Source organism: Carcharodon carcharias, chromosome 2 (assembly GCF_017639515.1).
Source record: "Carcharodon carcharias isolate sCarCar2 chromosome 2, sCarCar2.pri, whole genome shotgun sequence".
Classification (NCBI taxonomy): domain Eukaryota; kingdom Metazoa; phylum Chordata; class Chondrichthyes; order Lamniformes; family Lamnidae; genus Carcharodon; species Carcharodon carcharias.
In genome coordinates, this window is record NC_054468.1 from 86,756,713 (window position 1) to 86,781,011 (window position 24,299).

The 24,299-nt window shown below is 44.5% G+C and overlaps 1 protein-coding gene across 1 annotated transcript in view; it reads left to right on the forward strand.

Annotated features, from left to right (window-relative positions):
- The window catches only part of LOC121287766, a 104,236-nt gene that overhangs the window by 56,070 nt on the left and 23,867 nt on the right, over nucleotides 1-24,299 (forward strand). Inside the window, exons 16-23 of the mRNA XM_041205680.1 lie at nucleotides 513-540; nucleotides 6,778-6,923; nucleotides 8,427-8,584; nucleotides 13,309-13,411; nucleotides 14,885-15,067; nucleotides 15,471-15,615; nucleotides 20,608-20,663; nucleotides 21,556-21,728. Coding sequence (XP_041061614.1) covers nucleotides 513-540; nucleotides 6,778-6,923; nucleotides 8,427-8,584; nucleotides 13,309-13,411; nucleotides 14,885-15,067; nucleotides 15,471-15,615; nucleotides 20,608-20,663; nucleotides 21,556-21,728 — 992 coding nt within the window. The remainder of the gene's footprint in view (nucleotides 1-512; nucleotides 541-6,777; nucleotides 6,924-8,426; nucleotides 8,585-13,308; nucleotides 13,412-14,884; nucleotides 15,068-15,470; nucleotides 15,616-20,607; nucleotides 20,664-21,555; nucleotides 21,729-24,299) is intronic.

Sequence of the window (24,299 nt, forward strand, 5' to 3'; positions counted from 1 at the left end):
ACTTACTTTGAATTGGATTGTCCAGGGTATTGTGTTTCTTTGTGTGGGTCTTTTAAAATCTATGTGTCTTACAGTTGCCTTAATGAAAGTGTAACTGGGAGTTAGATTAACTAGGGGACTTAGAAGTTATTGGAGTAGTAATTTGTAAATCTATGTATTTGCTTAAAATAATTTCTTCTATTAATAAAGGTTTAATTTAGTTTTATAGGAAACCTATAAGCCTCACGTCTTATTACTACTGAATTCAAGGCACACATCTCGAAATTTATACAAATTGCAAAACAGTTATGGCAGTTGTTTCAAATTTTCCTTTGGGATTTGAGCAGCTCAGTATTTACCATCGGCTGTGCCATAACAGTTGTCTCAATACAAAAAGAGTTCCCTGCCAAATGTTTGCTGGAGGGAGCTGAGACAGCTGCTGTAATAATTGATCTTTTATTCAGATGGGGCAATCACAACTTTAAATATCCACATGAACTGTGCTGTGTATTTCTTCTCCTTGTGCTTACTAGTAGATAAACATCAAAGCCCCAATCACATGTAAGGGATTGGTTAACACAAAATATTAGGTTCATTTATTGAGGATTTGAGAAGTTGTTGCAGTCTTACACAGTTGGAGAACTTGTAGACATATCTGAGTTAGTAGCTTCCTCAGAACAAAGTAAGGATACATTTGAATTACATGATACATTGCATCATTTACCCCAGTAATTTATACAGAAAACATAAACATACTCACTTAAAGGTGAGCCACAACAAACTGGGGCTCAATCATGTCTCCACTTCACTGGTGAGATTCAAGAGCCCTGGCAAAACTGTGCTGACTACTTTAGATATAAAGTACAGTGAAATTCAATTTAAAAAGCCCTAATAAAGGTCTCATATGGATGTTAATTGCTGTTGGAACTACCTACCCATGTTCACCAATGGAAATCCTGACAGGGGTGAGTAGGTTACTCGCACACATGCCAAACCTGTCTCTGTTGAGGCTGGAAGTGGGCATATTAGAGCTGAGTTGTGTCTGTGATTAGTTATTTTAACCATGCACCTTAAACCACCTGTTAACGGCGATTAAAATTCCCCTGTGTTTTCTTACCAAAATACAAAATTTTGAGTCAGATAGAAACTGTGTTGGGGCCCAAGCAGAAGTTAATCAGGAAATTAATCAGGCTTTTGGGCTTTGACCTCGCAGTTGAATAAATGATATGTAGTCTAATCATTATCTGCTAAGGAGGACGTGGGCCATTGTGTCAGCGCCTGCTTATTAGCCTGATACTGAGTATCTGAGGTAACAATGATCTGAGATGACAAGTCTAAGATCAGAAGCCTTTGAATTATTTAGGATAGATGTTGATCAGTGTCTGACTACTGGCATGAAACAGGCAGCACTGCTGCAGTGTGCCTGGGAAGGTCAGCACAAGGATAACCTGAAATATCTTGGGCTTCATCTTAATGATGGTGAATTGGTGCTGGGGCCTATTGCGTTTCCATAGGCAGCTCACTGCTTCCTGTAGAACCAACTTGGTTCATTTGCTTTGCTAGCAGTGCTAAGTACTGAGAGATGGTGGGACGGCAGTGGGGGTTGTTTGGGTGGCAACTGCAGGCGATCCCACTTTAATGCTGCTTCTCCCTATGGTTCCGGTCACTGTAAGTTTTTTAAAAAATGTTACTGATCGGGTGCTCCTGGTTAGACAACAATAGAACCAGAAAGCCTAGTTAAAGCACACACTTTGTTCTAGTGAACATTGTACAAGGGTCCTGACTCAGACCGAGGATCCCATTTTGCATTTTTACATTGGACCAATGCTACTATTAGGCAACAACCCATGATGCCTAAAAACAGTGAGGACCAATATGCCAGTGGCTATGTCAGTGGAGCAAATCAGATGTAGGAGTTAGCATCCAGGAATTAACATGTTGCATCCAATTTTTGCCTCGATAAAGGGTGCAACATGTACCATTTTCTCCTCCTTAAGGTCTGTTCAATCCAAAAGCCCCACTACTTACTTACATGCCGAAAATTGTTTCAACTCTCTGCGGATTGATACTAAATTTATTGTTTTCCGTATTGCATCAGCAGTGGAATTCAAAGTCAAAAAGATATCCTGGGGGAAGCCATGAAAAAGTAACAGAGATCCTGATCCGGACCTTTTAAATATCCTTGGATCTTGAAGATTTGCCAGAGCATGGCAATATGACAAGGGAGAAAAATAGATCCAGCAATCAAACATTAGTATGAAAGTAAAATACTGAGGATGCTGAAAACCTGAAATAAAAACAAAAAGTGCTGGAAAAATTCAGCAGATCTGGCAGCATCTGTGGAGAGAGAAACAGAGTTAATGTTTCGAGTCTGTATGACTCATACAGACTTGAAATAATCATTGATTATGACAGGTTTAGATAAGGTAGACAAAGAAAAAATATTCCCATTAGCTGATGGTACAAAGACTAGAGGGCTCAGATTTAAGATTTTGGGCAAGAGATGTGGGGATGGGGGGAATAGTGAAGGTTCTGAATAAGAGCTTTTTTATAACAAGTGCTAACGGCCTAGATCTCACAGCCTACGAGAGCAGTGGAAGCGGAGAAGATGAATAATTTCAAAGGGAAATTGAATGGGCACTTGAGGGAAATAAACTCACAGGGCTACAGGGAACGGGTTGATTGGATTGCTCTACATAGAGTTGGCATGAAGTCGATGGGCCAAATGATCCCCTTCTGTGCCATAATGACTCCATGTCACTGGTACAGTGTTCACTTTATTGAAACCATTCATTTTTTGGACATTTAAATTCAATCATTTCCTAATCACTGTTGTTTTAATGGAAAGAGTTCAGCTGTTCTAGTGTCTGCTCATAGCTATTTTATTGGTTATCCTCTTACCATCAGAGTGAATCTATCTTGAACCTGCTCCATGGCCTTGATTTCCTCGGTAAAGTAAGACAGGTGTCCCAAACTGGACACAATGGACTATATTTCCACCTGGGCAGTAATTCTAGCAGAACGGATTTTATGCACTCACCATCCTGAATTGGAAATATATCGCTGTACCTTCACTGTCGCTTGGTCAAAATCCTGGAACTCCCTTCCTAACAGCACTGTGGATGTACCTACACCACGTGGACTGCAGCGGCTTAAGAAGGCTCTCACCACAACCTTCTCAAGAGCAATTAGGGATGGGCAATAAATGCTGGCCTAGCCAATGATGCCCACATGCCATGAATGAATTAAAAAAAAACCCACCTGATTTATATTCCACTGAACATTGGGCGGACTACAAATATTAGTGGGTAAACCAGATTACTGCCCACGTAGTGAAGACACAAATTTAGCCCATTATGGTGCAACCAATGAGTTGTACAGGTGTATAATTGCCTGATCAATTCAGTGTTTCCAGCATTTCCTGCCTTGCCATCCAATGGTTCTCCTAACAGAGATCCTGATTTGTATCTTTTAAAAATCCTTGGCACAGAAGCAGACCATTCAGCCCATCAAATCCATGCCAATTCTATGTAGAGCAATCCCATTCTCCCACTCTATCTCCATAGCCCTGAAAGCTTATTTCCCTCAAGTGCCCATCCAATTTCATTTTGAAATTATACAATATTCGGAAATCATTCATTGAGTTGCAGTTAAGTTTTAAAATCATGCAGCTGTGTCCTTGAGACATATTTCCTGTGTTCGCCAGCCTTACTGTTGGGTAGGCACACAGTGCAGCAGCTGCTGCCAACTTCATGTTTTTTTATTCTGCCTTGCAATATTAAAATGAGTCAATTCCACAACGCCTGTAGTGGCCAGTAGGTAGGTGAAAGTGCTGCCCTGCTGAACTTCCAAACGGTGATCACGGGAATTGAAATTTTAGGAATTATAATTCCATCTTGCTGTGTTTCAGTTTCAGTTGCTGTGAATCTGTTAGCTGGTACACATCGGTCTTACTGAGTGGAATTTTGTGTCTTTCAATACTATTAGGAGAATGTGGCATGTAACATGATGGGGAGTGCTTGATATCCCAGAAAGGAGTAACTGCTAATCCTGAGCACACTGTTCCATTGCTGACACTAGCAGGGGCACAGGTTTAAGTTAATAGGGAAAGCTTTATGCTCGTGGAAATCATCCTTTCTCTGTCAACACAAGACACTTGGATGAAAGCTCAAGGCTGCAAAATCTTCCTTGCCGACCGATAACTCAAGGCTCAGTTGCTGATTTGAATTCAAGGAGCGTGGCTGTTTTTTTGTTACAGCTTTAGGTGGACAGTTACCACTTGTTAGATGGGACATTGGATGGGATGGTGAGTGGGAACATTATCCACGCTGCTCTTAGGTCCAATTTAGCTCTTTCTGTAATTACTTTACCAGATGATTATGGAATGCACCATCTGCAAAGGTTGGGATTTTGTGAACAGCTTGTTGATTTAGCACAATTAACTCTCCCATTTTCTATTGTTGTGATGGCAGATATTAAAACAGTCGGACAAAAACAGCACATGGTTAATAATGTCATGAGTTGGCAACATCGCAAATAAGCTTGGGATGGTCCCAAATATTTCCTTGCAGGTGTGTTTGTGTATAACACTTATAGACCCTAGAGCAGCACCAACTTGTCTCGGCTAAGTTTGTCACTTAGAGAGGCCAATAGAAGTGGAAATTGCTGGAGTGGGAGAAGGGGAGAGAGTTGTGCAATCATGGAGGGTGGAGGATCGGGGGCAGCAAGCAGTACAGATTATTTCCATAAGCCTCAGAGGAGCCGACAATAACAAGTTAAGATTTACCTAATTTCTTCCATTGTCCATTGAGCCTGCACTGCTCATGCTATCAGCAGTTCCTACCTAAAATGTTAAATTGGGTATTATTTAGGGCATGTAGGCCTCCATTTCCACTTTAAAAGGGATTATTGCCTGATTGAGGCAGAAGGTTGACCATCTGATGATCAGCCTGTTTTAAATGGTGCCAGAGGCATTGCAGGAGCCATCAGGGTGATAAGGCCTTTGACACCATTTTTACTGTCCCATTAACAGAGAGACCGGCTGCACAACATTGACCCCAGGGTACTCTTAGCTCTATTTACAGTATAACAGCACTGTTGATGTGAAATAAATTTATTTTGCATGAATGCTACACTTCCAGTATAAAAGAAGCCTATGTCCATAGGCGTGGCATGAAAACTAATTATCACTGATGAAAAACTTACAGAGTACGTATATCTTTACTCTGGTTTGAGGGGCCAAATGGCCTACTCCTGTTCCTAATTCTGTATCTAACCCACACAGTATCTGAACAGGGGGTACTTGATGGATCAATGTACAAGGAGCTTTACCCTGGACTTGGTCTCCAGGTGTCAATGTTGACTCTCAAAGCTTCAAACTCAGAAACATTTAGTTTTCCAAAACAAGAACAACTTGCATTTACATAGTGCCTTTAATGTAGAAATAAATACCCAAGGCACAAAGATGTAAAGAGAAAAAGTACTCAGAGCCAATGAATGAGATATTAGGAGGGATGTTCAAATGATGAATGGAGGAGGTAGATTTCATTGAGGATCTTAAAGGAAAATGGGGAGCTGGAGAGGGAAAGGGCTTTAGGGAAATGTGCGGAGGGTGTAAGTGGCTGAGGGTACAGCTGCTTATAGTAGGCTGAAAGGAAGGGGGAAAATCCTGGAACTCCTTCTCTAACAGCACAGTGGATGTACCTACACCACATGGACTGCAGTGGTTCAAGAAGGCAGCTCACAGCCACCTTCTCAAGGGTAACTAGGGATGGGCAATAAATTCTGGCCCAGCCAGTGAAGCCCACATCCTGTCAATGAATTTTTAAAAAAGCCCAAAAGGCCAGGGTGAAGAGAAATGGAAAGTTTGGGAACAGCGTTGTAGGAGTTTACAGAGTTTTGGGGGGGGGGGGGGGGGGTGGGGTGGTGGGGGGATTTAAAACACAAGAATGAAGATTTGAGTTGTTGGGCAACTGGGAGCCAATGTAGGGTAATGAGGACAGGGGTGATGGGTGATTAGGACTTGGTGCGGGATGGTCCACAGGCAGCTGATCTTTGAATGAGTTGAGGTTTGCAGAGAGTGAGTGCTTTTGCAGATATTTGAAGCACTCAAGTCTAGAGGTGACAAAGGTATTTGCTGAGGGTTTCAGTCAAGATTGGATTGTGGGAGCTCAATATTATGGAGGTGGAAGAAAGCGGAGTTAGGCTGGAATCCCAGTTTTATATTGAACTGAAAGCCAAGGTCGCAAATGGTTGGGCTCAGCTTGAGGCAGTGGCTGGACAAGTTGGAAACTGGGATTTTGTTGTGAGAGCTGAAGGCAATGGCTTTAGGCTTCCCAATATAAATGGTGCTTATTCTTTCCCGAGTGTGAGCGAACACTCCCACAAGAGGAGCAAATCAGAGAAAGAAACAAGGACCAAAAATACAGGCTTGGAAAGGAGACAAGAAAATAAAAAAGGTAATGTTGAAATAGTGGGAAAAACATGAGTAGAAAACAAATAGTGAATGGTGCGGGTGGGGCGGGGGGAGGTGAACACAAATGGAATTTCTCTGATTGCCCAATCAATGCTATATTTATTGACCAACTAACCTGACTAGTTTCAAGAATTAATGGGAACCCCCTCCTGGCCCCTCTGGAACTACACCCTGTTCCTCCTCTGCATTCCTTACGGCTTAAACAAAGGTATATTTGAAAGCATCACAAGGAGGCTGTGTTTCGGTAAGTGCACCTGTGAAATCTGACCCACAAAGGTCAAGGTCAGTTTTACATCTCATGCTGCCAACTCCCTAATTTCTAGACTTTATAAAGGAGGGAAGGAGCACCAAAGTTTTATCGCAAGCCTGCTGCAGAGTTGGTTGGTGACAGAAACTGTTCTCAGTTCTTTCAGTCCACAGATTGGCAGGATGATTTTACCCTACACTGTTATACTATCGGGAATTATTTGTGAGTATTAAAATTGTTTGCAGGCATTTATCCAAATGTATCTTTCAAAATTTGTTATTCGCTGCCAGATATAATTATTTATCTTAAGCTTTCAGTTCTCTAAATAAAAAAAAAGCCACTGCTTCAACGTTTTAGGATAAATCCATTACTGGTTTTTACAACAATTAAACCAAGACCCTTTCAGCTGGACATAATAGATCTTTTGACACTATTCAAAGGAAAGCAAATGGATTTCCCTGGTATTCTTGTCAAAATTCATCCTTAACCAATGTCATGAAAATGGATTATCTTGTCACTGTTTGTGAGAGCCTGCTGTGCGCAAATTGGCTGCCACATTTCCTACATTACAACAGCAACTATAGTTCAAAAGTACTTCTCTGGCTGTCAAGTGCTTTGGAAGTTGTGAAAGATGCTATAGAAATGTAAATCTTTCTTTGTTAACAATGCATTCCAATCAATACAGAGGGCGACGGGGGTGGGGAAGCAGGTCAGCCATGATCTTATTGAATGGTGGAGCAGGCTGAGTGGTCTACTCATGTTCCTATTTCTTATGTTTCTTATGAGGGGTTTGGAAAACCCAGGAGCTAATTTCAAACTGATGCTGTTATAAATCATGTAAAAGGAAGAAAGAATGAGAGCGAGAGATACACTTAAGTTAACAATTGCTTTTGGTGATAATAACGGGCAACACTCATGAGACATCCTCTATCTGGTGTTAACAGTTTGATGCTTCTATTAAAATAGTAATAGAATATCATACAAAGTTGTTAAGTATCCATCTGTTGCATAGACTTGATTCTATAGCTCTTTCTATCTCCTGATTAATTGCTCTGTCACATTCTATCACTCTTTCTATCTCCTGATTAATTGTTCTGTCACATTCTAGTATAATTGCTATGTTTTCTTCATTTTCTCTCTCTTATTTAACAACCACCTTCACTTTTCCCCTTTACAATCAATGTTCTATCTCATACACAATGAGGCTTATCCTCCTCCAGGAGGAGGTGATGGCGTAGTGATATTGTTGCTGGTGTAGTAATCCAGAGACCCAGGGTAATGCTCTGGGGATCCAGGTTTGAGTCCTTCCACAGCAGATGGTAGAATTTGAATTCAATAAAAATCTGGAATTAAAAGTCTGATAACCATGAAATGATTGTTGTCTGGACCCATCTGGTTCACTAATATCCTTTAGGGAAGGAAATCTGATGTTCTTACCTGGTCTGGCTTATAGGTGACTCCAGATCCACAGCATTGTGGTTGACTCTTAAATTCCCTCTGAAAAAGGGCAATTAGGAATGGACTATAATTGTTGACCTAGCCAGTGATGCCCACCTTCCATGAATGAATAAAACAATAAGCATTGTGTTCTTTCCATATAACCACTAAGCTCTTAGCTCTGTACAATTGCTGTACCCTCTATCTCTTTCTCTTTTGGTCTCTTGTATAGCTCCAGTTCTATTTCTCTCTACTATATAATTGCTGTCTGATGTTTGTTTTATCTAGCCTTTTCATTTGCCAATATCCCAAACATCAAATGGTGTACAACCTCCAATGTAGAATTATTAAAATGCAATGATTTGAGAAATGCAACGATTGATGAGCCCTTCGAATTCCAATGTATAATGAAGGACACCGATGAAACCTGTCTGACTGCTATCAAGGTAGGGCTTTACGTTAAACACTTGGGTTTAAGATTGTGATCTAATCATTTTGTTACAGGGTTGCCAGGCTTATCTAAAGCCGATGTATCCAAGCCAATTGAAGTATCTCCAATGTTACAATTAAGCAAATTTATGGCTGCCCATGCCTAATGGACAACGTGCAGTCACCCTGGTAGACCCTCCCTCTAGTAGGAATGGGGTTACTGCTACTGGCAAAGCTTGTTCAGAGAGCATGTCCTAGTACATATTTGACTTTTTCTTCTTCAGGTGCCATGTTTTACACCGTTAATGATCATGGCTCTCCAACTTTCACAGTCCTTGATCGCAACCAACATCTTGGTGTTGTTCTCAAATCTATACCTGTTCTGCTTCTTAAGCTGTCAATGTATTTCTTCCTTTGTCTCCCTCTTGCTCTGCATACTTGACTAGGAATTGTAAATTTGAGTGAGACAGCAGCTCTTGAAATGCTGTAGCTTGTTAGAACAGGTTGGGGTGGTGGTGGGTGGAGGTGAAGACAGAAAAGTGGACTCAATGTTCTTAATGACATAATGGCGGATAATGGCCACTGATTCACATTCTGACGTTTCTGTGGTTAGATACCATAAGGCAATGATATGATGAAGACACATGTCCACATGTACATGTGGTTGTGGCATTTTACTCTCATGATAAGCCTGGGAACTGATGAAAGCTGTGCACTCTCTTCAGTTGATAATGCCTCTCCACAGGAAATGGATGCTGCCCCTACATCCATACCCATGAATTTCACGTCGCTTTCTCACAATTTATTCTGCCCATCCTAAATGAACTATTACTTTGCAGAATCACAACCCAAATTTGACTTCACCGAGCAGCATGTGGTGCCTGTGCATTCAATGCACTTGCTTTGCTGGCAGTGTAAGGCTTAGCTTTTATTCCTTAACCCTCTGTTTCTTCTAATTGCTTCCCAGTAGGAGGACAGAGTGAATAGTTGCCGTGTTTCATTGTCTGCCTCTAAGGCATGAGATTACATAGAATATATGGCACGGAAATAGACCAATTTGCTTAACCAGTCCATACCACAGGAGCATAAGAACATGAGAGATAGAAGCAGCAGTAGACCATACGGCCAGTCAAACCTGCTCCATCACTCAATATGATCCAAGCTGACCTTAGGCTTCAGCTCCACTTTCCTATCTGCTGTCATATCTCTTGTTTCCTTGAGAGACCAAAGGTCTGTCTTTTTCAGCCTTAAATATATTCAGAGCAGAGAATTACAAAGATTCACAACCACTGAGTGAAAAATTTCTCTTCATCTCAGTCCTAAATGATTGGCCCCTTATCCTGAAACTGTGCACCTGTGTTTAAATTCCTGAGCTGGGAGAAACAACCTCTCAGTACCTACCTGTCAAGCCCCTTCACAATCTTGAATGCTTCAATGAGATCCGCTCTAATTCTTTTACATTCCACTGTTTATGTTCCACTTGAATGTCCTCCCATTCCTTATCTAACTCTATCTGCTTAACCTTCTATTCCCTTTTCCCTCATATTCTTACCTAGCTTCCCTTAAATATATCTACACCATTTGTTTCAACTGCTCCCTTTGGTAGCATGTTCCACATTCTCGTCACTATCTGGTTAAAAAAACACCTTTTGAATTCCCTATTTCATTTCCTGGTGGCTAATTTATATTGATGGCCTCTAGCTTTGCTCTTCCCCACAAGTAGAAAAACTGTCATTGTGTCTACTCTATCAGACCCTTACACAAATTTAAAGAGCTCTATTATGTCACCCTTCAGCCATCTCTTTTCAAGAGAAAGAAGACCCAGCCTTTTAATCTTTTATTGATAGATATAACCTCACAGTTCTGGTATCATCCTTTAGAACCTTTGACAATATTCAAGCAATAGTACCATAGACTTGTGCTCCAGAACTTGCTGTGCCCCTAGCCAAGCTGTTTCACTACAGCTACAACACTGACATCTACCAGGCTATGTGGAAAATTGCCCAGGTATATCCTGTACACAAAAAGCAGAACAAATCCAACCTGGCCAATTACCTTCCCATCAGTCTACTCTCACTCATCAGTAGTGAAAGGAGTCACCAACAGTGCTATCAAGCAGCACTTGCTCACTGATGCCCAGTTTAGGTCCTGCCAGGGTCATTCAGCTTCTGACCTCATTACAGCCTTGGTTCAAACGTAAGAGCTGAATTCTTGAGGTGAGGTGAGAGTGACTGCCCTTGACATCAAGGCAGCATTGACTGAGTGTGCCATCAAGGAGCCCTAGCAAAATTGGAGTCAATGGGAATCGGGGGGAAAACTCTCCACTGGTTGGAGTCATATCTAGCACAAAGAAAAATGGTTAATGGTTGTTGAAGCTCAATCATCTCAGTTCCGGGACATCACTGCAGGAGTTCATCAGGGTAGTGTCCTAGGCCCAACCACCTTCAGCTGCTTCATCAATGACCTTCCTTCATAAGGTCAGAAGTGGAGATTTTTGCTGATGATTGACAATGTTCAGCACCATTCATGACTCATCAGCTACTGAAGCAGTCCATGTACAAATGTAGTAAGACCTGGGCAATATGCAGGCTTAGGCTGACAAGTGGCAAGTAACATTCGCACCACACAAGTGCCAGGCAATGACCATCTCCTACAAGAGAGAACCTAGCCTTGACGTTCAATGGCATTACCATCCTGAATTCCCCACTATCAACACCCTGAGGGCTACCACTAACCAGAAACTGAACTGGACTAGCCAAATAAATACTGTGGCTACAAGAGCAGTTCAGAGGCCAGGAATCCTGTGGAGAGTAACTCACCTTCTGACTCCCCAAAGTTTGTCCACTGCAAGGCACAATCAGGTGTGTGATGGAATACTCTCCACTTGCCTGGATGGATACAGCTCCAACAACACTCAAGAAGCTTGATGCCATCCAGGACAAAGTTGCCCACTTGATTGGCATCCCATCCACAAAAATTCACTCCCTCCACTGCTGACGATCACTGGCAGCAATGTGCACCATCTACAAAATGCACTTCAAAATCTCACCAAGGCCCCTTAGGAAGCACCTTCCAAATCCACGAACACTACCATCTAGAAGGACAAGGGCAGCAGACACATGGGAAAGCCACCACCTGGAAGTTCCCCTCCAAGCCACTCACCACCCTGATTTGGATATATTGCCATTCCTTCACTGTCACTGGGTCAAAATCCTGGAACTCCCTCCCTAACAGCACTGTGGGTGTACCACATGGACTGCAGCGGTTCAAGAAGGCAGCTCACCATCATCTTCACAGGGGCACTTAGAGATGGGCAATAAATGCTAGCCTAGCCAGTGACGCCAACATCCCACAAATTAATAAAAAAAATCTTTCTTGCACTTTTTGCAGTGCCTCTATACACTATTTATAATATGGTGACCAGAACTGTTCACAGTATTCCAAGATGGCCCAGTTACTCCATGTGTTAGGTCAGTAGATATCCCTGCAAGCAGTGCTGTAAAGGCACTTACCTTTTCTGCACCTCCCTTTAGCTGTTGGGTTGTCCAGGACTTGGAAAACCCAGTTGACCAGGGTCAAACCTGGTTAAATATGAGGCAAGCAATTTCACTAAAGTATTTAAATGGTCATTCTGCCTACTAGAATAAAGGTTCCCAATGTCCCACCTCCGTTAAAACTGGAAATGAACAGATAGGCATTGGGTTTGAGATTTTAAAAAGTTTACCCATTCCCAATCTACTTATTTTTGAAGTTGAAGTGCTTGTGTTTATAAAGTAGTAATTATTGAAAGGCCTGTACTAATGTGTTAGATTGGAGCTACAACAGTACATAATCTAAACATAAAGCTAGACAATTCAGGCAGGCATTCAGAAGGCACACTTTCACTCTGAGGATAATAGAAACTCTCTCCTCTAAAAGCCCATGGATGTTGGGTCAATTGTTGCATTCAAGACTGAGATGGATTTTTGTTAGGCAAGGGTATCGAGGGGTATGAAAGAATGGTGGCTCATGCAGTTGAGATACTGATCAACTATGATCTAATACAATGGTTCTCAAAGTGTGGTCCATGAGAGTCCTCCAGGTGATCCACAGCCTGGTCCAAAATGCAAGTCACTGTTGTTCAAAGCCATTAAGAAGGCCATACGAGATAGCAGGCCAGAAACCTCATTCCCACCAATCACGTGATGTCACATGGCAGACTGGTTGCTTCATGCGCAGAAGAATTTGTCATAAGCGCGAGGTACAACAATATAGATTTATAAGCAAGATTCCTATTACCGTTACAACATACAAATGCAGATTTTCAATACTTGGTGGTGCTGAAAACAAAGAAGAACTGGCTGAACATGGAGCCCAACATGAGCCTGAAGCTCTCCAGCTTGAACCAGACATCAACTCATTGGTGTATTATCAAAAGCACAGCCATTCTTCCCATTAACTCTGATGGGAAACAAAAGCTTGTTGAGTTGGGCCTGTAGGGTTCACAGGGTCTTTTGTTTTCCCAAGAGGTCTGCGGACAAAAAGATTTGAGAACCACTGATCCAATAGAATGGTGGATCAGGCTTAAGGGGCTGAATGGCTTCCTCCTGCTCTTAATATTTCTATGTTCCTAACTCATTCAGGATTTGAAGAAAGGGGGAATACAATTAGAGGGAAGTACAGGTGATGTGCTCAGTCACAGCATTACTTGAAAAGAAGGGGCCTGCTTTCTATTAATAATATACATATTTCTCATTCTCAGCGTGGAGAAGCAGATGCCATAGCTGTGGATGGTGGAGATATATACAAGGGAGGTCTCTTGCCCCAACCACGTCTGAAACCGATTGCAGCTGAGAATACTACAGGTAATCGCTCCCGAAATGCTAACAAACTGTTCTAAATAAAAGCAATGTGGTGCTTGCACTTTACACATAACAGAGCTGAAAGCTGCAGTTGCTGAGTAGCACCCACCACTCTTCTATATGGTAAGTCTGCTAGTCAAATCTGTCTTAAATATTGCACAAGTAGAACTCAACCCATGCCACCACCTGGTTACACGAGACATTGTGATATTGCAAGACAAAGGTTTTGTTTGTGAAAAATAAAAGTTCCAATTCAGGACTTCTGGCACGTCCATCATTTGGTGTATAACAATTGTGATGTGGAAATGTGAAATCCACTGTCTAGAAATGCTGTTAGAATGTTCCAGCACTTTCCTGATTGTAAACTAAGTGCATTCTGCCCTTCCCACTAATTACCCTCTTTGTTGAGAACTGTCATTGATGTGTCTGTGTAAGGTAGACACACTCTTCCTACAAAACCAAAATTTCCATACATCTTCCAAAAATATGCCCTTGTCCTTAGGACAGCGATCAGTACATTGCTCCAACATAGACTCTCTCAGCCTGAAGCCAGCTGCTGGATTTTTGGCTGGGGCCATTTTAAGAGCTTCAATAGTGCCTTGCAAAGTGTAGGATTTCGATTTGACAGCCTCTTTCTTTGAGGCTTTCTCTTTGAGGAATGGGTCTGTACTTGAGTTCCATTTCTTGCATAAAATAAGGACACCTGTGTCGCTCATTATAATGTTGGCAGGTAGGATTTCAAAATACAGCTATGCAGGAAGATTTTCCAAATTGATGAACAAACCACTAACTGGATGTAGGACACATGCAAACATACACAAATAATGGCAAGAAAAGACTGGTTTGCCTGTCAGGCCTGCCTGTGCTCATGATGGTTAGAGTATCATAATGAGACACTTCCTATTCTCCAGCTATCGTGAAATCTCTGGGACAGGAAAGATCCCAGAACCAATGAAGGAAAACAAAATCTGGAAAATTCCTCTCCAGCCCCTTCAGGCAATCAAAACCAGTCCAAGAGATCACATTAACCATGCATACACTAAATGTTAAATCACTTAGCTTTTGTGCGGCTAATGGGCCCACTAAAGCAGCTGTATACAAAACATACTAACACAAAAGTCTCTCATAGCCCTTATCCCCTAAAATCCTCAACAGCTGGTTGTTTTCTATACTTAATCTGTGATTGACGTCTCCTTCTACACCTCAATATCTTGAACAGTATTGCTTTCTACAGTAATCTCAATAATCTTTACATGACCCCTCTCTACTTCAATCTCAATAATTTATTATCAATTCCTTGTTTACCATATTTTAAGACAGGAGCAGTATTATCACGTCAAATTTATTTCCAGAGCTTTATTCAAAGTTTCCACAAACACCTCAATCCATCACTAGCACTGCATTTACAAAATCATAAGTATTGTACAGGTTTGAACAGTGGTCCTGATATGACTGATCGTGCATTGCATATTACAGGGGGCTCTTGCTACTATGCTGTAGCAGTGGTAAAGCAAGGGAGTGACTTCGGGTTCAAACAGCTGAAGGGCAAAAAGTCCTGCCACACTGGCCTAGGTAAATCTGCTGGCTGGATCATCCCGATAGGAACCATTCTGAAACATAACCTAACATCTTGGGATGGAGTGACCCCTGTTGAAAAAGGTAAAAAGCTGCCGTTTTTCTTTTGTCAAAAACTTTCTTAAAATTGAGAACAGTCAAGATCAAAGATGCAATTAGTTTAATCTGTGGAGGGATTCAGGTCGCTTGTGCAACTGGTTGGAAGATAGATTTCATTTAATTCTGATGAACATAAAAGCGAGATAAGATATGCCACATGTACATGATAAGTGGAATAGACTTAGCAAGACTAGATGCGTAAAAACCCTGGAAGTAATGGTTAAGTTCCCATTTGCAATATGCAGTTAATAAGTTAGAGCAATTATAAAGCTACCAGAATTACAGACATGGAAAGCTGGAGTTTCGTCCAATTTCCGTTTGATATTTTGCTCAGCTATGCATGAAGTCCAAAATCTCACTTGCATGTTTGCTTCCATTTTGTCCCCAGTTGTGGAAAATTTCTTCTCTTCCAGCTGTGTCCCAGGTGCCAGCCCGGCCTTCCCTAATCTGTGTGCACTGTGTAAAGGAACAGATGGGGATCACTGCAAGCGATCACACGTTGAGCCCTACTACGATTATTCAGGAGCATTTCAGTATGTATTCCTCGTTTCACAAGACAGGATTCATCAGACATTTCAATACAGCAAGTTCCATTCCCCTGGTTATTGGGTTAGCTTAGTTGAAACAAATTCAAATCTCTTTTAAAATTGCTAGGTATTGGAAACCTCTTAAGTAAAACATATAAAAGCAAAATATCGTGGATGCTGGAAATCGAAAATAAAAACAAAGAACACAAAATATTCTGTAGGTCAGGCAGCATCTGTGGAGCAAGAAACATGGTTAACATTTCTGGTCAATGGACTTTCATCATAACTGAAAAACGTTAGAGATACAACAGGTACAAGGGCGAGGAATGGGGGTGAGGGATGACCACAAGGGAAGATCTGTGATAGGGTGAAGGGCAGAGTTGCAGAGTTGATTAAATGGCAAAGAGATGATAGGACAAGGCAAAGTGGGGTTGGGGGGGTGGTGGACGTGGTTGTAATGCGACAAGAAATAATGGATAGTTTCAAGGAGGTGTAAACAGGAAACAGCAGATTCGTTACTAACAGCTGCTATCCGAAGAATTGAGGGTAAAAGTTATGAAATGAAATTGTTTAACTTGATGTTGAGTCCGAAGGCTGTAAAGTGCCTAATTGAAAGATGAGGTATTATTCCTCGAGCTTCCATTGGGATTGCATAGGAAGCTAAGGACTGAAAGGGAAAGTGGGGCAGAAAATTAAATGACAGGGCATAATGATTGTAAAATGATTAGATTTTTGCAAAAGCCTATCTGGTTCACTATTTGCCATCATTCTCCAGGCAGGCCAACACATGACAGTAGACCCACAGCAATCTGGTTGACTCTTAAACTGCCCTAGTACAAAATATAGCATACCACTTCCACTGTGGATGACAGCCCATGAGTTTCACTATTGACATTACTCTAACTAGCTTTGCATTCCAGCTTTAAATTGAATTTAAAGTCCCCCAAGCTGCCTTGGTGGGGTTTGAACTCATTCCCACAAGGCATTAGTGAAAGGGATCACTAATCCATCAACAGTCTACTGATGCTAAGCCCGAAGCCACTAGGGCAATGGCAGAACAGGTCAGCCAGAATTTCTGTTTCTTTGCATTATTTTGCTAGCTCTGTTTGGAAGTTCCTTTTTTGATTCATTCTTAAAACGATTGGTGTTGCTAGCAGGCTCATTATTTATTGCTCATCCTAATTATTTATAATATGCTGCTTTCGCTACTTAGCATGCATGTGGTCTTCAACAGCTTGGCACCTCATTTTTAAGTATGCCTAATGTTGCTTTTAGCACAATCTCCTGTACTGGTAGACTGAGGGAATGGTTGGGCCATAAGGTTACAGATTGTGGCTGAAAACAATTCTGCTGCTACTGGTGGCCCACAGCACTTCATAGGTGTCCAGTTTTTAGCTGTTAGATCTGAATCTATCCCATTGAACATGGTGATAGCGTCACTCAGCATGATGGAGGGCATGCTCAATGTAGAGATGGGATGTCATCTTCACAAGGACTGGTGGTGGCCACTGCTATCTATACTGCCATGGACAAATGATCTGAAGCAGATAGATTGATGAGGACCAGGTCAAGTAGAATTTTCTTTCTCGTCGGTTCTCTCAGCACCTGCCACAGGCCTTATCTGACAGAAATGCCTTTCAGGACTCTGCCAGCCTAGTCATTAGTGGTGCTACCGAGCCCTACAATCAACGCCTCATGCCCCAAATGTTCTAGTGTTTTAGCTCTTTGTCTTCTGGCACATTCACGTAATCCCCACCTTCACCCTTAGCTGCACAGATCCCACTCTGGAATTGTCCCCTAAGACCATTCATCTCTCACGATCTCTCCCATCTGCTTTAAGAATGAGTTAAAAGCTATTTCTTTGATAAAGCTTTTGGCCAACACCACACCACCTCCCATCCAACAAGCACCCCTCCCCACCCACCAAACCACACTCCCTACCCAACCAGCGCCCCTTCCCACCCACCACACCACACCCCCTACCCAACCAGCCCCCCTCACCACTCAACACAATGCAAATTCTATCCAACCAGCCCCCCTCCCCTCCCACTACACCACACCCCCTACCCAACCAGCCCCCCTCCCTGCCCAACACAACACACACCCTTTCCAACCAGCCCCCCTCCCCACCCAACACAACACAACCCCTATCCAATCAGCCCCCCTCCCCACCCACCACAACACACACCCTATCAAACCAGCCCCCCTCCCCACCCACCACAACACACCCTCTATCCAACTAGCCCCCCTCCCTCCCACCACAACACACCCCCCTATCCAACCAGCTCCCCACCCCACCCACCACAACACAACCCTTATCCAACCAGCCCCCCTCCCCTTCCACCACACCACACCCCCTTCCCAACCATTCCCCCTCGCCACCCACCACAACAACCCCCTATACAACCAGCCCCCCACCCCACCCACCACAACACACACCCTATGCAACCAGCCCCCTTCCCCACCCACCACACGTCACTCCATATGCAACCAGATCCCTCTCCACCCACCACACTACACCCACTACCCAACCAGCCCCCCACCCCACCCACCGTACCACACCCCCTACCCAACCACCCTTCCTACCAACCCCACAATCTCTCCCTCTTTGGCTCAGAATCCATTTTTCCCCTTGGCAATCGGTGAAATGCCTTGGTACATTTTTCTACATGAATCATGCTTCTTAAATGCCAGTTGTTGCTGAGCTGACCTGGGAGTACTTGTTGGAAGGCTGCGGAGGGAGCTTTACCCTGCACTTAATCCGTGTTGCACCTGATTTGGCAGCCAGTGTGAGGACAGTGGGGTGGGGGTGTTGTTTGCCAACAGTTTTGGTGAAAGTTGTTTAAGGTACAATGGAGGGTCTGCTGTGGTGCAACATGGGCAAATTATTCATTGTACAGTGGGGGGTTTGGCAATGTTATGGGGTTTTATTGTTATATTTTGCCATTTCTCCATAATTCAATCTAGCATATTTAATGGAATTTATAAATTTATGTTTTGGAGACAAAAGCAAGAAAGTTGTGCTGAACATTTTTAAGCTTTGATTAGGTCACAACCAGAGCAGTGCGTCCAGGTCTGGTCACTACACTATTACACTTTAGGAAGGATGTGAAAGTCCTTGAGAGGGTGCAGAAGAGATTTACCAGAATGGCTCCAGAGATCAGGGATTTTTGTGTGTATTTCCTGTGGTGTGGGGGGTGCTGGGCATCACCTTCCCACCCAACCTCAAGCTCACACCCATTAAAATGTTTGGCATGGGCAGCAGGGCAGGAGTGAGAAGCTTAATTTTTTACCTCAAGTTGTTAAAGGGTGAGAAGGAAGGGGTGGGGGTCAATCTTCAGGGGCTGCTCTATGCCGATTGGGGGAGGGGGAAGGGTGGTGGGCAGCCGTCCCTTAGGTTAAACCACCCCCACTTCCTTCCTACCCACTCCCTCCCTTAAACCTTCCCCTCCCACCTCACCACTGCCTCTCTCCCTACCTACCCAAAGCCTCCCAGCCCAAGACGCCAGACCTACAATGGGGGTCCAAAGCCTTGGGGTCCCCTCTTCACCAGCTGTCCTGGCAGTGTCCACTGATGCTTCCCTGGCGCTGCCAGGACTGATAGAGCTGCTGGCCAATCGGATTGGCTGGCAGCTCCAGGGGGTGGGACTTCCACTTTAGGAAGGATGTGAAAGTCCTTGAGAGGGTGCAGAAGAGATTTACCAGAATGGCTCCAGGGATTTTGAGTTCGGCGGGTGTCCATGATCAGCGGGCCTGGGAGCTGCCGGGGACACAGATCCCCAACCACGGTCAGCCCCCTGACCATGAATTCACGCTGGTTGGTGAATTAACAGCGTGAAAGGTGTGCTGAAAGGCTCAGCGCTGCTGGAGTGGGGCCAGGAGGAGGGTGAGGTCTGAAGTCAGTGTGGGCATGAAGGAATGCGGAAGGAAAGCTCCCTGAAGGCAGAGAGCTCCCTCAGGGAGGTGAAAAATTTAAAATCTATAAAAACAGAATATAAAATCCAGAAAAAATGGCAATGCGCCAGAATCAGTCACCGGAATACATACCTGATGAAAACTCTGTCCAAACATTTTTACCTTGTTTCAATTAACTTCAGAAACTTCATGCCGCCTTTGGATGAGGTTTCCTCAAAAAGGCAAAGGCTGCCTGGTTGATTTGCCCGCCCGCCAACTGTAACGTTGGACGGGCAGCGTAAAATCACCGTCAATTGCTACTTTAATGGCCTTAATAGGCCTCTTAATTGTCGGCGGGCACACTGTCGACTCTTGCATGTGCCCGCCAACTGAAATATTGTGCAAGTGAATGATGACATCAGGACGTTCACCCGACATCATCGCATGCTATTTTACACTCGAGCATGTTGGGCGCGCGCCCGCATGTCGAGTGAAAAATTCTGCCTGTGGTTTCTTGGGGGTGGCGGTGTACCATCTGTGCCCCAAATTATTCAGCCCAAAATTAGGTCAGGGAAGCTGGGGTTGTTCTCCTTGGTGGAAAGGAGATTGAACGGGATTTGGTAGAGGTGAACAAGATAATAACATTTAGATAAGACGGACAGAGAAAATCTTTGCCATTAGCTGATCGTACAAGGAATGCAGGACACAGATTTAAGGTTTTGGGCAAGAGATGCAGAGGGAATGTGAAGAAGAACTCCTGGAACTCATTGTCTACCAGGAGCCAGAAAGGAATTTCAGAAAGAAATTGGATGGACACTTGAGGGAAATAAACTTACATGGCTTCAGGGACAGAGCAGAGAACTGGAACTGACTGGACTGCTCTACAAATGGTCCAAATGGCCTCCTTCTGTGCTGGAATAATTCTATGACTCTATTTATAACAAATAGCACAAGAACATCTCTTGACTGCATGTTTTCCATGTCCCCCAAACCTGCTAAACAATTATACAAATGATTTACAATACACAGCTTCTGTAGTACTCTGGATTAGAGATGGGACTGGCTCTTAATGGTAAACTGGTTGGTGTGGTTATATCTTTCTAGATGTTTGAAGGATGGTGCTGGAGAAGTGGCCTTTGTGAAACATACCACAGTGCCAGGTAGGCGAGTCTGTACAACACATATTTAGAGCTCTTCTCTCGGGAAAAGAGTGCTTTACAGCTGGTGGCCAAACAAAGACTGGTCACTGAGTTGGAAGGGGAGGTGAGTGGGGGAGGTATGTAGGAAGCTTTGACCATAGCCATACAGACTTTGGATCCCAAAATGTATGCCATCTTAAATAGCTTGACAGACATTTGTCTTACAGGACACACTGATCTGCACCAAAGTGTTCTCCAGCTCTGGTGGCAGTGAAGTGTGGTTGGCCCATGAGAGGGATGATAGTGAAATGGGTCATGGAAGTAGGGGACTCCATTCACCCACTGCTCCCCACTTTAACAGAGGTCCACATGCTGCTTTGTCTCCTGAAGGCCGATTCTATCCTTGTACAGGTTGCTTTGGGCCTGTGACTGTCATTGCGTTGGTTCTGTGACTGTGTAAGTGTGCTGGATCTGTAACTCTATCAGTGTGTTGGGCCTGTAACTGTGTCAGTGTGTTGACTCTGACTGTGTCATTGTGTTATTTCTGTGACTGGGTCTGTGACTGCATCAGTGTGTTGGCTCTGTGACTGTCAATGTGTTGATGCATTGCTTCTCTGAATGTGTCAGTGTGTTTTGTCTATAACTGTGTCAGTGTGTTGTTTCTGCGACTGGGTCTATGACTGTTAATGGGTTGGCTCTGTGACTGTTAGTGTCTTGGCTCTGGCTGTGTCAGTGTGTTGGTTCTATGACTGTGTCAGTGTGTTGTGCCTGTGACTGTGTTAGTGTATTGGGTTACTATATTTACCCAACTCTGATACAGAACTCGTATTTCCTGTGTTGTGACTGGAACAAGGGGTTGGGTGTAACGCACAAACCTGCCTGATAATTTATCTTTCTGCATTCTTGTTCCCAGCCGCTGAGAGAAAAAATTATGAGCTCCTGTGCCTAGATGGTACCAGGAAGCCAATTGAAAAATACAAGGAATGTTATTGGGCAAAAGTGCCAGCTCATGCTGTGGTGGTGAGAAGCGGGGCTGTTAATGATGAGAAGAATGAGGCGATTTGGAGATTCCTTTCAAGAGCTCAGGTATGACCAAAAGATGAATGGCATCGGCAGGCTGGCGTATTGAACTTGTCCATCAGTGTCAGCACCAGTCTTAGGTCAGATTCGGTGCAGCTAACACTGAAAAGAAAGAATGACTCCTACTCCCAACAGTGTGGCTGGACCCTTCACAAAAGCCTTTGATAAAGATCGCAGAATTGTAAAAACTTCAGCCCATCGTTTCTGTCCCTGCAGAGCAGAGTTATTTATGTCAATTCCGTTTACTTTCTATTTCTCAGGCAGCACAGGCACAATGGGCCAAATGGCCTCTTTCTGTGCCATAAATTTTCGATGTGCAGGATTTCTTGGCTGCCAGGGTTTCCTGCCCCACCAACTGAAGAGTCTGTGGGGAATGCATCCCCGCCGAAACTGGCTGCCTTGCAGCCATTTAACATTCAGTAGGCCGCTAATTGGCTGAGGGAAGACTCCACCCCCATCTGGGGAGGAAGTCCTGCCTTAGAGAGCTGCTGGCAAATTGGATGGCTCTGTAGTCCCAACAGCGCCAGGTTTGAACGGTGGCCACTGCTGGGACTACAGCCAGCCGCGGAAGAAGAAGAGCGAATGGACGTCGCACTGGAGGTATATCTGGGCTATCAATGGGACCTGGCTGGCAAGCTTCAACGAGGGGAGTGAGAGGGTTGAGGGGCCAGGTTTGAAAGGCCGGTCATGGGGTGGGGGAGGAGGCGGGTTGATTAAAGGTAGGGTATGACCTTGGTTGGGGCGCCTCCAATATATACAAGGCTGCCCCAATGGAGCTACTCCCCTTGCCTGACACCAGCCCATTCAGTTAAAGTTGCTGGGATACCTTAAGGGCCTCAATAGGCCCAAAGGCAGGCGGGGGTGGGGTGGAGGTGGTGGTGGACGCAGTCCATAATCTCCACTGCTCCCCATAAAATGGGAGGCAGGTCGGGGGAGGGAGGGTAGACAATGGTAGCTGAGAACAGGAGTTGAGAGAGGGCTGGGGGAAATGGGAGGAGGCAGGATCAATAAAAGAGGTTCTGTCTGAAGGAGTGGAGAAGGAGCAAGGCTGACAAGTTTATAGGGGGAGCATTCGAGAGTGTGGGAACAAAACAGCTCAAGGCTGTATCACCATATTTACAGGGAAGAGTGGGGAAAGAAGGACGGAGATGGAAGATTGGTGAGTGTTGCTGGAACACAGAGCTGAAGGGTGGTGGGAAAGGGCAGGGCTGTGAGGCAACTTGTAAAAGAGGATGAGGATTTTGAAATCAATGAGCTGAGAGATGCCATTCCATGAAGGGTAACAAAATCAGAGGTGATATAAGTGGGACAGTTAAATGTACTATATAAATGCAACTTGTTGTGGGATGGGATGAAGGTGACAGAGCATTCATAGGAGAAGTTATATTTTATAATAATTAACGGAGACCAGCTTCAGACCTGAGAATACACTCGTCACAAAACAGGCATGAGATTTGATGATGAAAGGTCCACATCTATTCTCTCTGAACTTGCTGACTGACCCATTGGGGAGAATTTTCCCCCTTTCGGGTGGGCCGGGCGGGTGTGGGTGCTGGTGGGTGCAGACCTAATCGCTGCCCGCAATTGGGTCTGCGCCGCCATTTTATGCGGGCGAGCCAATTAAGGCTCGCCCAGCGTGAAACGCGGCTCCCGAGGGCAGCGGGAGAAGGCAGGTGGTAGCGGGACTGCAATAATCACTTGGTCCGATGGTGACCCGGGGGCCTGTTTAAAAAGAGCTCCTGCAGCCTTGCAAAGGCTGTCAAACATGGCCAGCAGAAGGGGTCTCCTGAGCGCTGCTGGTGAGCAGGCCAGGCAGGAGGGTAGGGCAGGGGGGCACTGTGCCCCTCACTTTTCAGACGATTGCTTTGCTGCCCTCCTGGAGGAGGTGGCAGTGTGGCAGGAGGTCCTCATTCCCAGGGACAGGAGGAGGAGGCCCCCCCCACAAGACCAAACATGCCTGGGAGGAGGTGGCAGACATAGTCAGCTCCCATGATGTGGTGGGACATACGTGGGTCCAGTGCCGCAAGCGTTTCAACGACCTCTTGTGCTCGGGAAGGGTGAGTACCATGTTGACATTGGTCACTTAACCTAGCAGGTAGACTTTTCCCCCAGCACCCCCCCGCCCCCTGCCTCCCCCCCACCAACCCCCCCCAACCCTGAGTAGTGACAGCATTGAATCATTGACGGCATGTCTCCCTTGCTGGGCGGGCCAACAGATATTAGCCATGCCGAGGTCACCCTGAGAGGGTGTAGATGAGATGGGTTCTGCCCCCACAGCATGTGGTACAGTGAAACCCACGTTACTGTTTTGGGGGCAGCCTAGAGGATCTACACCTAGGTGCAGTGCTGGAACTGCAAAACATGTCAAAGCCAGGGTGCTGACATGCTGGGAGGGGAGCTTCCAGGTGGTGGGGCACCGATCCGTCTGCTGCCCTTTGCATTCCACGTGCTTGCGCCTCCTTGCTTTGCAAGGTTAGACCATGTGTTGCCAAATGTGATGTAGGCAGCATTTGGACAAGGGGGGGTGGCGGGGGGGTGCGGGGAACAGGCCTGGCATCTTTGTGTGAGTGTGCGGCA